This window comes from Theobroma cacao, chromosome 7, assembly GCF_000208745.1.
Source record: "Theobroma cacao cultivar B97-61/B2 chromosome 7, Criollo_cocoa_genome_V2, whole genome shotgun sequence".
NCBI classification, from domain to species: domain Eukaryota; kingdom Viridiplantae; phylum Streptophyta; class Magnoliopsida; order Malvales; family Malvaceae; genus Theobroma; species Theobroma cacao.
The window spans coordinates 10443427-10462388 of NC_030856.1; the positions used below are offsets into that span (position 1 = coordinate 10443427).

The 18962-nt window shown below is 35.5% G+C and overlaps 2 protein-coding genes and 1 long non-coding RNA gene across 3 annotated transcripts; all 3 read right to left on the reverse strand.

The window, feature by feature from the left end:
* LOC108662776 lies at positions 557–8263 on the reverse strand. Its single transcript, XM_018124351.1, has 6 exons — positions 7802–8263; positions 7415–7639; positions 6686–7282; positions 6318–6440; positions 791–874; positions 557–595 (listed from the first exon to the last, which is right to left on the reverse strand). Exons 1-6 carry the CDS (start codon positions 8261–8263, stop codon positions 557–559), a joined length of 1530 nt encoding a protein of 509 aa, XP_017979840.1.
* LOC108662907 lies at positions 8972–10689 on the reverse strand. The gene is made up of 3 exons (XR_001928767.1): positions 10650–10689; positions 9889–9969; positions 8972–9009 (listed from the first exon to the last, which is right to left on the reverse strand). It is a non-coding gene; the product is annotated as an uncharacterized LOC108662907 (long non-coding RNA).
* On the reverse strand, positions 13972–17212 carry LOC18594608 (protein trichome birefringence-like 38). Its single transcript, XM_007022223.2, has 5 exons — positions 16628–17212; positions 15372–15549; positions 14937–15112; positions 14641–14799; positions 13972–14527 (listed from the first exon to the last, which is right to left on the reverse strand). The coding sequence occupies exons 1-5, from the start codon at positions 16924–16926 to the stop codon at positions 14236–14238; spliced, it is 1104 nt and encodes a 367-aa protein (XP_007022285.2). The 5' UTR covers positions 16927–17212; the 3' UTR covers positions 13972–14235.

An 18962-nucleotide genomic window follows, 5' to 3' on the forward strand; every position in this document is an offset into this window, starting at 1 on the left:
GTTAGTGGAAAATGGAAAGTCAAAATACTTTTGGGTGGAAAATGGGCTCCTACTAATGAAAGGACCACACATATTTGTTCCAAGAGTAAGAGAGCTAAGGCAGAAGTTGATGCGAGAATGTCACAACACCCCTTAGGTAGGCATCCAGGTTGGCAGCTGACCGTTGCACTACTAAAACAAGGTTACTATTGGCCTCATATGCAGCAAATTGTGATGCATCATACCAAGACATGCCTCATTTACCAACAAGACAAAGAGGATAGACTATGATCAAGGGGAATGCTTGAACCTCTACCAGTACAAACCAAACCATAGGAAAATATTTCTCTAGACTTCATAGTAGGACTTCCTAAAGTAAAAGATATGATAATGATCCTGCTAGTGGTGGACCATTTCTTAAAGTACTAGATGTTTATCCCAGAGCATAATTTAGTTTCATAGAAGAAATGGCTCATACAGTTTTTAAACATTTCGTAAAATATTAGGGTGTTCTTAAAAGCATTATCAGTGATAGGGATCTAAGTTTATCAATTTTTTCTAGAAGGAGCTTTTCAAGCTATTGAGGTTGGAACTCAACATCTCTTCCAGTTATCACCTACAAACAGATGGCCAGACAGAACGCTTTAATGGGTTGCTAGAAGAATATCTACGACACTTTGTACAAGTGAACTAGAAGAATTGGCCCAACCTACTAGATGTGGCTCAAATATGTTTCAATTCGCAGAAAAGCTCAGCCACTAATAAAACCTCTTTCAAAGTCATCACTAGACAACAACCTACTTTCCCATACCTTAATGGAATCATATAGCGGGAAGAGTCCCCGAGCCTTCAACTTAGCTAAGGAGTGGAGATAAAATACTGAAATCGCTAGAATCTATTTAGAAAAAGCATAAAGTTGCATGAAGAAGTAGGCAAATAAAAGTCGAAAGGAGTAACACTTTCAAGTGAGAGACCTGGTGCTAGTGAAGTTGGTACCTGAACAACTTCGATTCTTAAGGAAAAGAGATCAAAGACTAGTGCAAAAAGTTTAGTATATATTATGGCCAAGGTGGGGAAGACTTCCTACAAGATTGATCTGCCCAAGTGGATAAAGATACACTTTATGTTTCACGTAAACAACCTAAAGTCATTCCATGTAGACTCAACAAATGCAAGCAAGAGTCAAGCCACCAGAGCCGCCATCAGCACCAAGCCACCATCACAGCATACAGTAAAGGAGATTCTAGTAGGGAAGACGATGATAATCAACCGACAACCAACACAGGAGTATCTAGTGAAATGGGAAGGTTTGAAGCTAGATGAAATTACTTGGAAAAAGGAAGTCGATCTTTGTGCCTTCAAATAAAAGATTGAAGAATTCCAGGCCAACTAGTCAATGGGAATGTCGACAAATTGAGTGGGGGAGGATGTCATGAGCCAACCTTGTATATGGCCATGACAGAGTAGAATTCCCTAGGAGTTTAAGTCTTTTGTGCTTTCAAAGGAGATGTCCCCCTTTTCAATCATTGTAATGGCACTTGGTGACATTTGTAGAAATTCTTGTTAAGTCTTTAGCGAGAAGACCCTTTAGGAAAAAGATGTCCCCATCTTAAGCATTATAATGGCGATTGGTGAACTATTGGTAAAATCTCGAAAACTCTTTATAAGGGGTGAGTAGTTAGTGGATTGTTGGACTACCTCACTAGTAAAGGTATGTTTGTAGCCAATCACCTAGGGTTGCCCCTATGACTCGACAATGGCGTGTCTTGGTCACTTTGTACTTATTTTCATATTAATAAAACATTTTCCTTTATGTGGCTCCAGTGGTTACATATATAGCATTCAGTATGCCTTATGATTTGGATGTGCATTGCCTTATTCTAACTTGTTATTATTGTTGATGTTTGATCAGATATAAATGTGTTATTGGCTGGCTTGTATGGAAGCGTCCACTTAAGCGTCACATAGACTATCGCATACTTAAGTGAAGAAGTGTAGTTTGTGACACCTAGCAACATTTAAACAAGTATCAATAACATTTTTAACATTGTAACTTAAATTCTAGCCATATATTTGAGTGTATATTTTCAACTAAACTCAATCAAATCTCTATTTAATTCACTATTTATATTTCTAACCATAAACTAGTCTTCAAAACTTGTTTTAGTTATTGGTGACATTACCTTGCTAAGTTTTCAAAGCTAGAACCACTTGGAACCTAACATTAGAGATTAAAAATCATAATTTTAGAAACGGACAAAACCTTAGGAAGAAAACCCATAAACTTTAATGATGGAAAATCATTTACTTACCATAAAAAATGTTGAAAATCATGTTGTACTTGAAGGAAAATGGACTTGAAGCTTGAAAGATAGTTGAAAGAGTGTAAGAGAGGTGTTTAGTGGTTGGAGAAATGAGAAAACTACTAGATCATGAAATTTTTGACATATTTCTAGTTTAAGGGGTGAAAAGACAAGTTTACCCATTTATTTTTTAAAGTTTGGCGCTAAGGTATCAATACCTTGGGCTTAAGTCTCAATACTTTTGAAACACAAACGTTTTATTTTGGGTTTTTGGCCAAAAGTCTCAAGACTTCTTGTGGAAATCTCGATAATTATTTTCTAAGAAACATGTCTCAAAACCCCATGACGAAAGACTCGAGACTTTAGTCCTCCCAAACATAAAGTATCGATAATTCATAGCCAAGTCTCGATACCTTGGCTCTAGAATGCTATTTTTAAGTGAAAAATCAAGTCTTTTAACCCTATTTGAATCTTAACTTCCGCAAAACACATTTGAAACCATTTAGAGGATACTTCTAATCAGAAAGTGTTTAAAATCATTCACAAATACTTTAAATTTTTAGCTCACTGAGTTAAGTCCTACCCTTTAATTAGAGGTGGGATTTCAAACTTTTCCCCTCTCCCGATCTTTCTAGTAAGTATTCAACCATTTGGAGAAACATTATTTTTTTAAACCATTCCAACAGTTATCACTCTCTAGTTTCCTTGAGTTTCAGCATCTTTGTTGGTAACATTCAACATGTGGACTTTTGGAATGACATGTAGGTTGAGAATATTGTCCTAAGAATTTCCTTTCCCAGAATATTTACTCTTTCAACCAACAAATCCAGTCCATTATATGAATATGGTAAATGGTTGACCATGTGTGGCTTTAGATTGTTCAAATTTGCATACCTTTCTTGGGTTGGAAACTAATCAGTGGTAACGATTCCTATCAGTTATTAAAAACTGTCCCCTTGGCAAAAACTTCATTAACAAAATCATCTGGTGAAGCTCACATAGCGTTGTCTATAGAGCAAATTCTATCGTAAATTAGTCATAAGTTCCAATGGTGCCCTAATGGATTGATGGTAACTTGTCTGGGCAAGCCTTGCCCCTCATAAAGTAAAAGTCTTTTGCTAACAGGTCTTAAAAGGTAAAATCACTGTCAAATCTAAATTGGCAATCAAGCAACTACTACCTTCGACTTCAACTACCTAATTGCTTTCCAATCTGCACAACGAGATTGGAAATCCTAAAGCTCCATGGATTAGGTCCACAATTCGAATAAAGCTCCATGGAGACCAAGGAGAGAAATCCTAGTTTTGGAAGAATTTAGAGGAAGGTAGGGGATGGCGGCTTAGGAAGATCAATAGGGAGGTAAATGGGATAGCCGATGAGTTGGCTAAATTCGAGGTGTAAAGAGAGGAAAACATTATTTAGTTTTTGATTAATGTTGGTGGCTTAATGTTTTTCCTTAGTTTTTTGTTGTATTTTTCATAGGTTGAATCTTATGCTGACAATGCTTTTACTAGATTCTAACGTTTGCAAGCTTCATGGTTCAGGTTATGTATGTTTTTTGACGAACTTCCTTGTCTCAATTATAGGACTCCGGAAAAGGAAGGACCATTTTCGTTGTAAAAATAAAGAGATAAAGAAAAGAAAAAGAGGAAAACAAATAAATGAAAACAATATATCAAAAAAAGAAAAAGAATAAGAAAAGAATTTTGTTTAGGATCTAAGCTCAATGATGATAAATGACAGATGCAAATGAAGAAAAGGTAGAAAGTCGAGTTTAGTTTTGTCATTTTGGTAAGGGAGATGTTTAAGGTCTTTTTCGTTGGAAGGGCCTTGTTTTTTGCAAACTTTAGTGGTTAGTTTCTTTTTGAGGAAGGGGTGGGAATCCGAGAAATGGACTGACGGTTAGGAGGGATACTCAAATGTGTTGATAAGTAGCTTGGGGTGGGTGAGGGCATGCTTTATCGGGGGCCTTGTGTGGGCAGAGAGTAAAAAGAAAAGGATTATGTAGGGGGTATGGGTTTGGGGGAGAGGAAAGAGGAGTATGCATGCTGGTTATTTAAGGGTTGGAGGACTTTTTCTCCATCTCAAAGTTGTTTAATATGCTCATTGTATAAAAAAGAGAGAGCGAGAGAGAGAAAAAAAAAAGAGGAAAAAAGGGGAAAAAAACAAACAATTGAACAAACTTCAATCTAACTTAACGGAGATGAAATATATTAACTGATGTTTGTAATTCTTTCAAGCCTTGTCCCTTAGGCTTTTGTCTTTCTCTTACTTTTGATATGAGCTACTTGTGTAATCTCATGCTTGGAGTTCTGTCAAGGTGGCAATTTGATGAATTCTTGGCTTCTTTTTGGTTTTGGTCTCTATTTGCGATGATCACGCTTGGATTATTTCAAGGGACGATTGTATGAATTTGGTTGCTTTTTGTTTTTGTGTTTATTTGTGATGAACATTTCTGGTTGATGGGTTCTTTGTTGTGGGGAGAAAAGTGGGGGTGAACAGAAGATGAGTAAAGTAAGAAAGGGGAGGCCTTAGGGTTCTGTTAAAGGTCTACTTTTTGATTATATCTTCAAACCCTAATGTGTTGTAATTAGATTTTTGTCCCTTGAAAGAGGAGATTGTGGGTTTTTTAAGGTGAGGGGTAAAGGGGATTTTCTTGAAAGGTTGAAGGAGGTGGTGAGGGTGTTTATTTGCACAGATACTAGTCTAAGAGGGTGTTGTTGAGGTTGCTTTGAGTGGTTGGTTGCTTGTTAAAGTGCACTACCGTCTTTGTTGGTTGTTGATGATTTGAAGGAATGATCTTTATGGAGGAATAGGTTTTGTGGGGGAAGTTTGTTTGGTATGCTGTTGAGGATGCTTTCTCTAACTATTCTGGATATTGTCGAGATGTTTCTAGCTGTCTGCTCCAACAGACTATAAAGGCTTCTTCTTCTAGTCGAATGTATTTTTTTTTTTTTTGTTAAAGGTGAAAGTCTTCTTTTCTGTGGTGCTAGACTGATCTCGTTGACTTCCCTATAGTTTGTTGGGGAAGTGATTCACTACCACATTGTTGGACTATTGATTCACTGTTTTGGATGATCATGATGCTGTTCTCTTTCAATGAACTGGTCTTGCTTTCCTACATGCTAAAGGTCGTCCTTTTAAAGGGATTTCCCGATGCTTTGTCTTTTGAGCTCTTCGGACGATTTTGGCTATTTTTTAGAGGGGTCTGCTTTGTTAGGATGGATTTTGGGTTTTGTTTCTAATCTTGTGTGGCTGAATTATTGTTTTCACAACCAAGCTTACTTTTAAGTTTCTTTTTGTCTCTCGATAGGGTTAGCTTTTTGGTCTCATGGTTTGTGATGCTACCAATTTTTGTTGAGTAGCAGATCCATTTTGCAAATTATACAAGCTCTCTTCACCCTCACCTACTGTTTATGTCAGAAAAGTCTCTTGCAAATTACCTTAAGACTTGAAATGGCATGTCATATAGGTGTTGAGGTCAATAAAATCCACTTGTAGAATTTTTTGAAGTATGAAAAGGTTCAAGCTCACCTAAGAACTCAGCCAATAAAACCCAAAAAACAGAGGAAAGGTAGAAGCATCTAAAAAATATTTGGGAAAAAAAACCAACTATCTATATTTCTTAATTCATATTTATAAGGACATTGAGGTAACCGTGCCTTGTGAATCGGCATTGGAAAAAGAACCTCTTTGTACCAAATAGCTGTGCATAGAAATCCAGACATTAGATCCCGTGCATAACAATGACTCAGCCTAATGGCTATAAGAAAATAAAAAGACTTAACAGAAAATGTGTTTTAATTGCCTTAACAAACTAAACAAAAACGACACAAGGACTGGTGTTTAAGCCACAACAAAAACTGAAGAAATAAAATGACATAACAGTGAAACATTTCATCAAGTTATTAAGTAAAGAACCAAAAACGACATAGTATCCTTCCTGCCTTCTTTCCTTCAGCCAGTAGCTGTTTTGCGCCCAAATTCATTCTTCTTCAATTTTTACCAGCTGGAATTACTGAATCTTCAACACACCTCTTTGATTCTAGCTGAGTAAACTTGCAATTTGTCCATCAGAAGCTCAAAACGATCTACACTTAATCCCTTGGTGAAGACATCAGCCAGTTGCTCCTTGGGATGACAGTATTCAAGTTCTATCTAAGTGAATGATATTTCACCCTAATATGCTTAGTGCGACTATGCTGTACTAGATTTTTAGCTATAGCCATAGCCAATTGATTGTTAACATAAAGTAATGTTCCTTTGTTCTGAGATAAACCTAATTCATTCACAATCTTCCTTAACCACAATGCTTGTTTTGCTGCTGAAGTAGCTGCAATGTACTCAGCTTTTGCAGATGATTGAGCTACCACCTCCTGCTTCTTTGAGCTCTAAGAGAATACCCCACTTCCAAAAGAAAAACAATAGCCACTTGTACTCTTCAAGTCATCACAAGAACCTGCCCAATCATTGTCTAAGAAACCTTGAAGTTCTTTGCTTTCAGTCTTCAAATACTTCGCACCAAAATCTACAGTACCTTTTACATACCTAAGGATTCGTTTAGCAACAATAAGATGAATTGCTTTTGGATCTTGCATATAACTAGATAAGAGACTCGTTACATACATCAAATTTAGTCTGGTTGCAGCAAGATACAATAAAGATCCAATGATATTCCTGTACAGCCTTTCATCAGCCCCTGATGACTCATCTTGATTGCAAAACTTGCTTCTTGCAGCCAATGGAGTCTTAACAGACTTACACTGATCCATCTGAAACTTCTTTAGCAAATCATGAACATACTTTGTTTGATGAATCATAATGCAGCTTGAAAACTGAATAAATTCCATCCCAAGAAAATAGAACATTAGTCCTAAGTCAGTCATTTCAAAGACTTTCAACATCTGAGACTTGAATTCAGCCAAACATTTAGATTTAGGACCAATTACAAGCAAATCATCAACATACAAGGCAACTATACGCTCAGCAGACTCATTTACCTTTTATATATAAAGAGTTGCTTCAGTACTACTCCTGTTAAACCTTTGATTCATTAAATGAGCATCCATCCTTTCATACCAGGCCCTTGGTGCTTGCTTAAGACCATACAGGGCCTTCAACAATTTGCAAACTTTATTTTCAGACCCTTTTTCCACATAACCTTCTGGTTGCTCTACGTAAATGTCTTCCTTCAAGTAGCCATTTAAGAAACTAGACTTTATATCTAATTGATAAATTTTCCATCCTTCTCTTACAGACAAGGCTGCTAGCAACCTGATTGTATCATGCCTGCCACTGGAGCAAATGTCTCCAGATAGTCTATCCCATAGATCTGTGCAAAGCCCTTCACTACTAGTCTGGCCTTGTATTTGTTAATAGATCCATTTGGATTTAATTTTGTTCTAAAGATCCATTTCACACCAATAACATTATGATCTTTAGGTCTATCTACCAGCACCCAGGTTTTATTCTTCTTAATCATGTAAAATTTTCTGAAGTATTAGAAGGCTCAAGCTCACCTCAGAACTCAACATCCAAACACATTTCCAGTTGCTATCAACACTAGCTTCCATGTAGTTAGCTGGTTTTGTCATGGCTAAATTACACTTGCTATAGATTTCCTCTAGAGTCTTAGTTCCCCTTATAGCTTTGGACTCATCTTCAATATCTGAATCATCATCAACTTGTTTCTGAAGCTGTTGTTCATCAGTTCCACCTTCATTCCTCAAACCTTGAACAGTAGCATTTTTCCAATTCCAAAAATACCCTTCTTCAACATTAACATCTCTACTGATAAATATCTTCCTGGACTCAATATTATAGAGTCTATAGCCCTTTGTCACTTCACTATACCCAATCATCACAGCCACAATTACCTTGGCATCAAACTTTGCTCTCTTTTCATCTGGAACTTTGGCATAACACACAACCAAATATCTTAAAGTGTGACACTGATGGTTTGTATCCAAACCACATTTCATATGGAGTTTTATCACCTAATACCCTGGTGTATGATCTGTTCAACAAGTAATTAGCAGTATTAACTGCCTCAGCCTAGAATTCCTTAGGCAAACTCCCCTAATAAAGCAAACATCTGCCCATCTTTGCAAGTATTGTCACGACCCAGTACTCCCCTCGAGCCCGTGACAACCGCCGCGATGTCCCATCAACACTCATTACCAGGAATGTCAACCGGAACCTCGCAAGGCTTTAATATCAGTTTCTCATTTCCCCTGTGAGTAACCGTTGCCAAATATCATGTTTTAAAATATTTTAAGCTATTTCCAACTTAAATCAATAAAAAAATTATTTCTGTCTCACAAGGGCATTTTGGTCATTTTTTCCTAAAAATTTCGAAACCAGCTAAAAATGTAGTATGCGAGTATAAAACACATAATTCATAATCAAAAATAAGTTTAAACGTCTAAAACCTTCATTTAAAATGAAATTATGACTATTTGAATAAAATAAAAATATTCAATAAAATATTCTATTTTCTTATAAAACAATATTTATAGAGTTACCGGTAAATAATTTTTATAGCGTAAAAGCTAAATAAATTCATACATACTGTAATACAGATAACCAAAGTATAAAACTTAATTTATAGTGACACGTGGGCCCACGAACGACCAAAAGTATCAAAAGCAGTAAACCTACAGTTTTTGAGGATGCAAGTCCAACTGTAGCCCTCAACAAAGTGAGCTATCTACCGACTATCTTGAGCCTGAAATTAGGGAAAAGGAGGCTGGTGAGATTATATAATCCCAATGAGTAAACAAATACCATCTAAAATATCTAAAGTTGAGTAAATAGAGACAGATAAAATAGATTTGCATAAAAATGATTCTCAGCATTTCGAACTCATTTTAATAAGATAAAATAGATTCATTTCAATAAAATAAATAACGAGGCTTATGATTTCCTAAAAGTTTGGCTCGTGCCAAAATCATTCTCATACTCAGTTATCAGGGATACCTTGATCGAGGGCTATCCCAACCGAGTTCGTCAAGGCTGTTAAAAAGTTATGTACGCATAAATCATGTTTTTATTTTGAAAACATAGCCGTTCCTTGGTGTTGGCTGAGTTCACCCCCACGTGGTGGTTTGGCGTGAAGTGAACTCTAAAGTGTTAACCTCAGGAGTTATCCATCCACGCCTCTCATACTAAGGTAAGAATATAATAAGGTTACCGTGCCCCTCTAATAGGCTGGTCCACGGAACCCGTCCACTGCAGCGACCAATTTATAACCCACCAATTCAATAAAATTCAACAGCATGACATGGCAATTATTTTATTTTACAGCCTCTCAAGGAAAATCAATAGTTCACACATTTTCAGCACATTTACCAAATCCAGCCACTCATGCCCACATTATCATAAGTCATTCAATTCAAACTATAATTTACAACACAGCAATTAGTCTTTAATTACTCCATTTTCAAAACCATCATTCAATTTCAAGACAATTTTATAAAATCATTTCATTTAATCACATTTTGCTTATAAAACATAAAGATTTACCATTTAAACTCATTTTCCATAAAATCACGAAAACGAATTAAAATTCACTACAAGTAATCAAGATGATGATAAGGTTACTCACTATTTCGGGAGTCTAATTTCGAGTACTCTGATTCTTGATCCTTGGGTACTATCTCTTTACTTTTGCTAGAATGCTCACCACCTAGACATAATGCACAATAAGCCATTTACTACATTTGTGCTAAATTGTTATAAAACCAATTCAGGCTTTATACCAATGTATGAAATGGGATGTAAATTGTTCGGATTATCGTCCAAACACGATGTTCTACACAAATTCAATTGTGCACCTAAATAAAACGGTATTGACCTAATTCGATCTATCACTCGATTAATTGGCCAATATGTCCAATTCAACTCCAATAATTCCTTTTTTCTCCAAATACTTCAAATCACCAAAAACAAGTCAAATAACATAAAATTTAGCAAAACCATCCTCACATTTCTTCTTGAGAATTTCAGCCATGGTGAGTGCATCAACACTATGATTTTTTCTACTTGATTTTCTCACTATAATTCATCATTTCCTAACCAATTTACTTGAAATAAAATCAAATCCACCATCAACACTCTACAAGGAAGATTCGGCCAATGATGAACTCATGAGAAATATGTGAAGTTCAAGCTTAATTCTTACACTTAACACCATAAACAACTAAAAACATCCATATATCTTAAAAATCTATCTAAATCATCATCAAATTCTCTCTCCTAGGGTTTGATCAGCACACTATCTTTCATGATATCTTGTGATTCAACCATGGAAAATGCAAAATAATGCATAGGAAAGATAGATCACAAGCTAGAGTTAAGAAATTTCACCTTTGATGGCTTGATTACTTGAAATCCACCAATTTTCTCTTGAATTTTCACTCTAGGGTTTTTGTTCTTCTTTTCTTCCTTTGTTCTTGCTATGCCCGGCCATAAGAATGAACGTGGAAGAGTTCAAATTGGCTTTCTAAAGGAAAATATTAAATGGACAAAAATTTGCCATGTGTCACCATTCCATTGGTCCATGTGTCATACTTACCCATTAAGCAATCTCTCTCCACCACATAAATTTCTTCAATTATCCATGATAATATTGGGTAAAATCCATGTGCTGGACAAGTGTTGAGTGATGTAAAATTACAATTTTGGCCTTGGGTGGCAAAATGACTATTTTACCCCTATGCTCGAAAAATGTCGAAATTAAAATTTTTCACTTCTCAAACTCAAATTATACTCCAAATGATCAATCTTAGTCAAAAATTTCATCTAACACTCACATCTTAACCTCAAGTAGCAAAATGATCATTTTACCCTTGGGTCATTAAAATTTCAATTTGACTCCAAATCGATCCTCGAACTCCGAATCACCATTTTAAGTCATTCTGGGGTTTCAAAATTCTCAATTTCATCTTAAAATTTTTATTTGGACTAGTTCGAGGCTTAATTCAACTTAATTGTACCATTTGGTACATTGTCGTCCTTTAACGATTTTCGAGGTACCCAAGTAAGCAAACATGCATTCTTATGTAGAAATGGCATAATAAACATATTGTAGAGCTGGACTTGACAAGTGTTCTATTCTTTCTTTCAGCTTTCCCATTCTATTGTGGACTGTAGGTAACAGTTAGTTGATGCTCAACTCCACACTCTACCATTGTCACTTCTTAAAGACTTAATTTTCATACTAGAGAAATTCTCTGCAGATGCCTTGAATTTCCTAAAATATTTCAATGCCTCAAATTTCAACTTCATAAAGTATATCCAATAATACCTTGTGAGGTCATCAATGAATATAATGTTGTATGTACTCCCACTTAATGATGGAGTCTTCATAGGTCCACATATGTCAGTGTGGACTATCTCCAACTTCTGAGTTGTCTTCTTGTGACTTACCTTAGGAAATGGTTTCCTAACTTGCTTACCCAGCTGGCAAGTTTCACACAGTTTCTCAAGTTTCACAATTTGAGGTAGGCCTTCCACAACTTTGCCAGAATGCATGAATGACAGTGAACCATAATTCACATGTCCAAAACGTTTGTGCCAGAGATCTGAAACATCAGACTCACTATACAAAGCTACTTGATCAGTATTAGCCAAATTTAGGGGATAATAATTATTGTGCATTTCTACTATGAACATTTCAGAACCTCATGGATCAAACACAATACACTGTCTACATCTAAACAACAAAGCATACTTGTTTTCAGCTAATTGTCCCACACTAAGTAAATTCTGACTTGCTTCAGGAACATAATGCACACTAGCTATGTGTTTAACTCCTGATGCAGTATTCACAGACACAGTTTCAATTCCAACAATTTTCAAGAATTTACCATTTCTAATTTTGACCCTAGAATTGAAACTAGTATCAAAATTAGAAAACAGAGATTTGTTACCTATAAGATGGTGTGAACAGGCATTATTAGCAGCCAGATGTTTGACTTCTCAGAATTTCCTCCCATTTGAGTCATAAATAGCACTTCTTCTGCTTTATCAGCCTACTCTGCCACATCTGCTTGATTAGAAGCTTCAGTTTTCTTTGACTTACACACCTTCTCAACATGACCCATTTAATGACAGGCTCTGCACTTAACATTGGGTCGATACCAACAAAACTTTGTAGTATGATTCCTTTTCTTGCAATTAGGGCAAAGAGGATATTTTTCCTCAGCTTTACCCTTCTTTCCTTTATCAGCCTTACTTCCTTTTCCATCATTCTTCTTAGAACTGCTTCCTTTGTTCTTCAATCCCTTTATCTTAGCCACTAAAGTATTTTCAACCAGATTATCTCCCCTTAGAGCTCTCTTTTTCTCCTAAGCTAATAAGGCACTGATGAGCTCAGTAATAGAGATCCTGGTCAGGCCTTTTAAGTCCTCTAGAGAGGATATCTTAGCTTCAAACCTTTCAGGGATGTTGACTAGTATTTTATTAACTATCCGTTTATCACTCACCTCTTCCCAAAGTTGCCTGAGCTGATTTACAAGCCTAAGCAGCTTGTTAGTATAATCTTGAATACCTTCATCATCCTTCATCTTTAGTAATTCAAATTTTCTGGATAGATTCAGCACCTGCATGACCTTGTCCGGTCACTGCCCTGATATTCCTCCCTTAAACTATCCTAAACTTGCCTTAGATCCTCATAGTTCATGATCTTAGCAAATATGGATTCTAACATTGCTGTTTGAAGACAATTGAGAGCTTTATACCGCTTGGCAACCTCCTCACTATGCTGCTTAATCTGAGCAATAGTGGGGTTGGCATGCCTCTGCACAGGGATCTCACCAGTCTCAATAGCATCCCATAAATCCAATGCCTTCAAATAACTGTGCATTTTAATTACCCAGAACGGGTAGTTTTCACCTGAAAAAATTGGAGGAGTAACTGCATTGAAATTGGCTGTGGCCATCTCAATTACTCACTCAATCACCAAAAAACAAGAAACAATTCACAAACACCTTAAGAAACCAGCTCTGATACCATGTAGAATTTTCTGAAGTATGAGAAGGTTCAAGCTCACCTAAGAACTCAGCCAATAAAACCCAGAAAACAGAGGAAAGGTAGAAGCATCTAAAAAATATTTGGAAAACAAAACCAACTATCTATATTTCTTTATTCATATTTATAAGGACGTTTAGGTAACCGTGCCTTGTGAATCGACATTGGAAAAAGAACCTCACTGTACCAAATAGCTGTGCACAAACATCCAAACATTGGATCCTATGCATTACAACGACTCAGCCTAATGGCTATAAGAAAATAAGAGACTGAACAGAAAACGTGTTTTAATTGCCTTAACAGACTAGACAAAAACGACACAAGGACTGACGTTTAAGCCACAACAAAAACTAAAGAAATAAAACAACATAACAGTGAAACGTTTCATTGAGTTATTAAGTAAAGAACCAAAAACGACATAGTATCCTTCCTACCTTCTTTCCTTTAGCCAGTAGCTGCTTCGCGCCCAAATTCATTCTTCTTCAATTTTTAGCAGCTGGAATTACTAAATATTCAACACCACTTTTAAAAAAAATGAAACTCTAAATTTATTTACCTTACTCAGTACAATATTACATCTTCCAAGAATTCCATTTCACATTGTTACATGGATCACCTAAGATGCAACTAATTGTCCCCCCTTAATTTTCATTAGGAATTTCAGAAGGAATTACAAATTTATTGTATTTCAATGTATAGTCAAAACAAATAATTTATACAAAAAATGGTTAGATTTTATTTTATTATATGTTTGTTTAGAATAAATTAGGATACGCTGAAGAACAACACCAAAAGCCATGAAATCTCTGGCACTAAATATAATGACGGACTACATCGATCTATTTTTGGTGGCTTGTGACGATTGCTATGCTTCCAGAACCAAATTTATTTATACAACTTTGATCTTAGTTTCCTTTCTCTGCTAACTGATGAGAGCTGCATACAGTAGCTGATTCCATGTATCTGGGAGGCCAGCGACGCACCAGTGGGTGCAATCCATGCCCTTGAAGCCATTGTAAGAGCTAGGATGTGCATCTTTTCTTAATTGGGAGAGACTTGTTATATCTAGCAAATGAACAGGTTTCTTCATACTACCAATCACCTCTTTAACTACGTATGCTGCCTGAGGCAAACCGGCCGGATAAACTGATCCATTGAATGGTATCATCTCCCTTGAGCAATTCCTCACTCCTGGCTCATTCCACTCTGTGCCACTGATTTCACATGAACATACAGAGTTTAGAAATACCACATGTTAAAGGTTGGCCGATACAAATTTCGGCCCAGAAATAAAAAAAGGTGGGAAAAGGAATATCAGCTTAATTACTTGTAGTGGGACGGAGAAATTCCCTGAAAGATAACTTTACTTCTGCTAGTATCCACATCTGAATCAACCCATTTGGCCCATGTCGTCAAAGCTGTGCCAAAAGCAGCCATACGATCAATGTCCTTGAGTATCTTCCCATCAACTTCCACATAATCCCATCTGCATTTAAAAAAGGACATATCTTTCACTAGCTCTTGCTAAGGTCATTAATCACATTAATTATGCTTATTATATTTACTCTTTGTAGAAAGAAAAAGAAATTTGATGCTTGAGTTGTAGATCAGCTCAGCTCATACTGTTGCTTCAGTCCTCTGCGATACCACCAAAGCCAAGTGTTGAAAACTAAAACATCAATGTCCTTCCATAGATTGCCATTCCTAATAGAATTCAGCTTCAGAACTCGACCAATGTTTTCCTCGTCAACATCTACTAAGTATAGGGAATGAAATAGCATCACGGAGACCTCATAGTCCTGAAATCAGTTCAGTCCAACAAGCACATATAGTTAATTGTGGAATCATAGTTTCTGGTTAACAAAAAAATTCTTATGAACCGCATAGCCTTAGTTTTACATCCTGGTTTTTAACCGATTGTTTATTTATTCTTCATTCCCTCCTTTGTCAATTTCAGTTTACCATGCTGTTGCTCTTGATCTTGGAGTATAAGACTCCCTATGAGCAAAAGGAGCAGCCAGTTGATAAAAAATTACTGTAAGTTTGATTGTAGTTTACCTGGAACGTTACAGCGGAAATGCTGTTGTTATTCAACTGTTGTCTGATAATACTGGAATTGGGCGCTGCAGCTTGAAGCAAGCATATCAGTGATTGCCAGTGGTTCAGACTTACAGAGTCCCCAGCAAACATGATCTTTTTGCCCATGAATCTATTCAACAAATCTTGTCCGTCAAACCTGTAATTTGTTCATAATTGGATGTTTCAATGCAAAATGGAAATGAAATGAAAGAGATGTTTGACCAAAATTAAATCATATATAGGAATTAATTTCCGGACAAGGCTGATTTCACAATAATATGGTCCATCAAACATGGAAACAAAATTAGGTGAAAAACATTGTCAAAAAGCAGATCGATGTATCCCTTACAGGTTTACCGCACTCCGCGTACATGTGGGGCATTGACCCGAGCCACATATTTCTCCGTGCCCTGTCTTTTCACCACCTCTTTACTAAAAAGTACATGCAGTTTTTCAAAGCCATATACTATTCTAGCTTTACTTAAATCCTACTTTTGCTCTTTTTCAGATTCTTTATTTTAGATTAATATCTTATGAGAACACATAATGAGATTGATGCATTTCAAATCCTAGAATCTTTTTTCCTGATTGTAGTTGAATTGATGCATCACACTGCAGATCATTCTATGCAAAGTAATGGACAGTTTCCAAGCTAATATGGTTACATTTCCTCAGATTTGAGTAGTTTCCCAGCATCATTAATTGGCATGTTGTCCTTATGAGACTCCCATGGTAACAACAAAATTCATGTTTTGGCAACAAACTCCTGTCCCACCCTCTGACAAGAATAAATAAATTCATGCATGTTGCCCTCAGGTTTAATGTAGATCCTTAATTTAAAAGTTCTTTACCATAATTATACACCCTTGACATTTTCAGTCTCCACCTTGTTTTTCTTATAACTTTCCTTCCCTTTTTGTCAGTATCTGACCTTGCATATGCTACAACTCATAGCTGCTAGGCTGTATGATTTCTCCCTCCCAATTTAATTTAATTAATGAATGCATACTGGACATTTGTTCGGCTTCACTAAAACTGATACCAACCATAAAGAGCATAAACAATGAAATCAAAGGAGCCTATTCTTCAAAAGCATGCAACTATACATGACAACACTAACAAAAGAGAATTTGAAAATGATCAATATTGATCAATGTATTCAGAGAATGAAGTAAGCTAAATAGGCAGAAACATAGACGCAAGACGCAGAGAGAGAGAGAGAGAAATGTACGTACCTTGGCAGCTGACAGTTGCTTGGCTGCCATCTATATTTAAGGTAGAGGTGATCAGGGCGGCCATACTTGTGGCAATCAAATTCCTTGCGGATGAATGGACAGGCTGATGAGTCGTAGAGAGGATAGGACTCGTCATACACCCACCTCCCTTGGTAAACATTGCAACTGCTCTGCTGTTTTCTGGAGTCAACTCTGCTTTTCTGTCTCTGAAAACCATTCCCATTTGCTAAACATATACATGAAAAGATGACAAAACCGGCAACGAGAAAAGAGCAGGATCTTCTACTCCTGGAACCCATTAGATATAGTGGGAATGGATGATGAGGAGCGAGGAGAAGAATGTGGCTTGAAATTTCAGAGGAAAGTCAAGGGGATATACATATAATGATTGGTTTTATTTGTTTATACCAGAGAGAGAGTCTTCTACGGAACTTTCAATTTGTTGTATAACTATTTGCTGGCTGACTGGTGTAATGGATATCCTGTCTATTGATGGACTTATCCGAGCAGTTACCAAGAGTTTGTCATTCTCAGATTATGCATTGACTGCAAAAAGTTCCTGCAATTATCAGAATTGCAAGCAGTTAGGTACCCACTTGTGTTGACAGTGTTTGAAGTGGTTCAACGAAATTAAAAATAAATAAATAAATAAATTTCTAGTTTCAAAAACCATCGAAACGTGAGTAATGGGATTAGGAAAAAGGCATATGCAAGGTAGAAATGCAACTGCAACTAACTAATACTGTGGGGAACAGTATGGTGTATAAGCATTGGACTAACAACTACCCCTCTTCTTGATCACAGGTCGAAACAAAAAATCCAAGTTTTATTTATTTTCCCCAATAGAATTATGCCAAATAGAATGATTTGACTCCAATGGGTGTTTTTGGGTTAGATGTGGACATATTTGCCTACATTCACATGCAGCACATGACAAACAACTCACCTAGTGAACACGCCGCCGATTTTAAATGGCATGTCTGTCTAGGGAGGTGGCCAGAATCAACTATTAATTGTTACTACATTGAAAAAGGAAAAGGAGAACCGGAATGTGCTAAGAAAGGTCTTTTTAAGTGGTCCTAGAACCTGAGATGTCAAATTTAACTCTAATTTTATGCTGATTTATTGTTTAATTTCTGTTTTTATATAATATTTGATTATCATTATAATGATTAACTATACATGTAACTTTACAAAAAAATTTAAAAAAAAAACTCTTTTTCATTGGTGAAAACAATATATATTGTGGGAAAAAGAAGTTTATTTTGTTAAATCTTTATCCTATCTCTTCCACCGCCCTGTTAATAATAATAATTTTTTATAGAAATCATTTTAATTAAATTATTAACAAAAAAATTTATGTAACATATTTTTATCTTGATACTAATATATAGTAATAAAATTATAATTTTTGTTTGTAAATCTTACATATCAATTTATAATTTTAAGTAAAATAAAAGTGTTTACTGCACATTTTGATATAGCAAATATAATATAAGTTTTAAAAGATATACAAAACAATAATCCCTACATAATAAGCTTCAACTTTTCAAATACAAAATAAGTATTTAAATTTAACTAATTGTGTGTGTGTGTGAATATATACATTCAGGGAGTATTTAGTCTCAAAAAAGAATAATTTACCAATAAATATATAGAATGTAATGGTACACCATATATGATGGTGTTGAATATTAGTAATAATAATATATGTACAAAAATCTTATAATATTATTAGTATATGTGTGTGTGTGTGTGTGTTTAACTATGTTAATTTTTTTTGAATCAATGTGTATATATGGTATTTGTAAGAAAGAATGAGAAAGAATTGAAGAAAATGTATAAAAGCCTAATATTAATTAATTTGTCGGTTAAGATTATCATTGAGACCAAATTAATTGACTAAAGGCTATTAGTTAGTGGTCTCGAAGTCTCTTAAGCAAGTTAATTGATTGATTAGTTGATTAAGTGAGTAATTAATTTTTGAGAAATATGAGTTAGCTGTTTAAACCTTCAAGTTAAAAATGAATAGGTTGAAAAAAATTTAAACGATTAAAGTGATTTTTTATTTTTAAAGATGTAACTTTCGAAACAAAAACATATTCGTTCATGAATGGATGTCTAAAGTAATAATTGAGATCGATAAAATACACGATCTCAAAAATCACTCGTAACATTATTGGGCACTTTCAATCTACTAACCATCTATCTTTTTCAAATGCAAATTTACAAGAATATTGTAAATTTTATTTACAAAAAACATATACTATAATACCTAGTGAACTCTCAAAAATAATATTTACAGCTCTTATGAAAAACATCCAATCTACCATGA

Excerpts from the sequence above, each read along its gene's own strand:
- LOC108662776 (XM_018124351.1), bottom strand. The coding sequence starts at position 8,263 with ATGAAATGTGGTTTGGATACAAACCATCAGTGTCACACTTTAAGATAT. Across the intron at positions 7,283-7,414 it reads AAAAAGGGTCTGAAAATAAA|GTAAATGAGTCTGCTGAGCG; the intron begins GTTTGCAAATTG and ends TATATATAAAAG. Across the intron at positions 6,441-6,685 it reads GTTTTTCTTTTGGAAGTGGG|ATAGAACTTGAATACTGTCA; the intron begins GTATTCTCTTAG and ends TCATTCACTTAG.
- LOC18594608 (XM_007022223.2), bottom strand. The coding sequence starts at position 16,926 with ATGGGTTCCAGGAGTAGAAGATCCTGCTCTTTTCTCGTTGCCGGTTTT. Across the intron at positions 14,800-14,936 it reads CGCAGAGGACTGAAGCAACA|ATGGGATTATGTGGAAGTTG; the intron begins GTATGAGCTGAG and ends TTTTAAATGCAG. Across the intron at positions 14,528-14,640 it reads ATTTCTCCGTCCCACTACAA|TGGCACAGAGTGGAATGAGC; the intron begins GTAATTAAGCTG and ends ATGTGAAATCAG.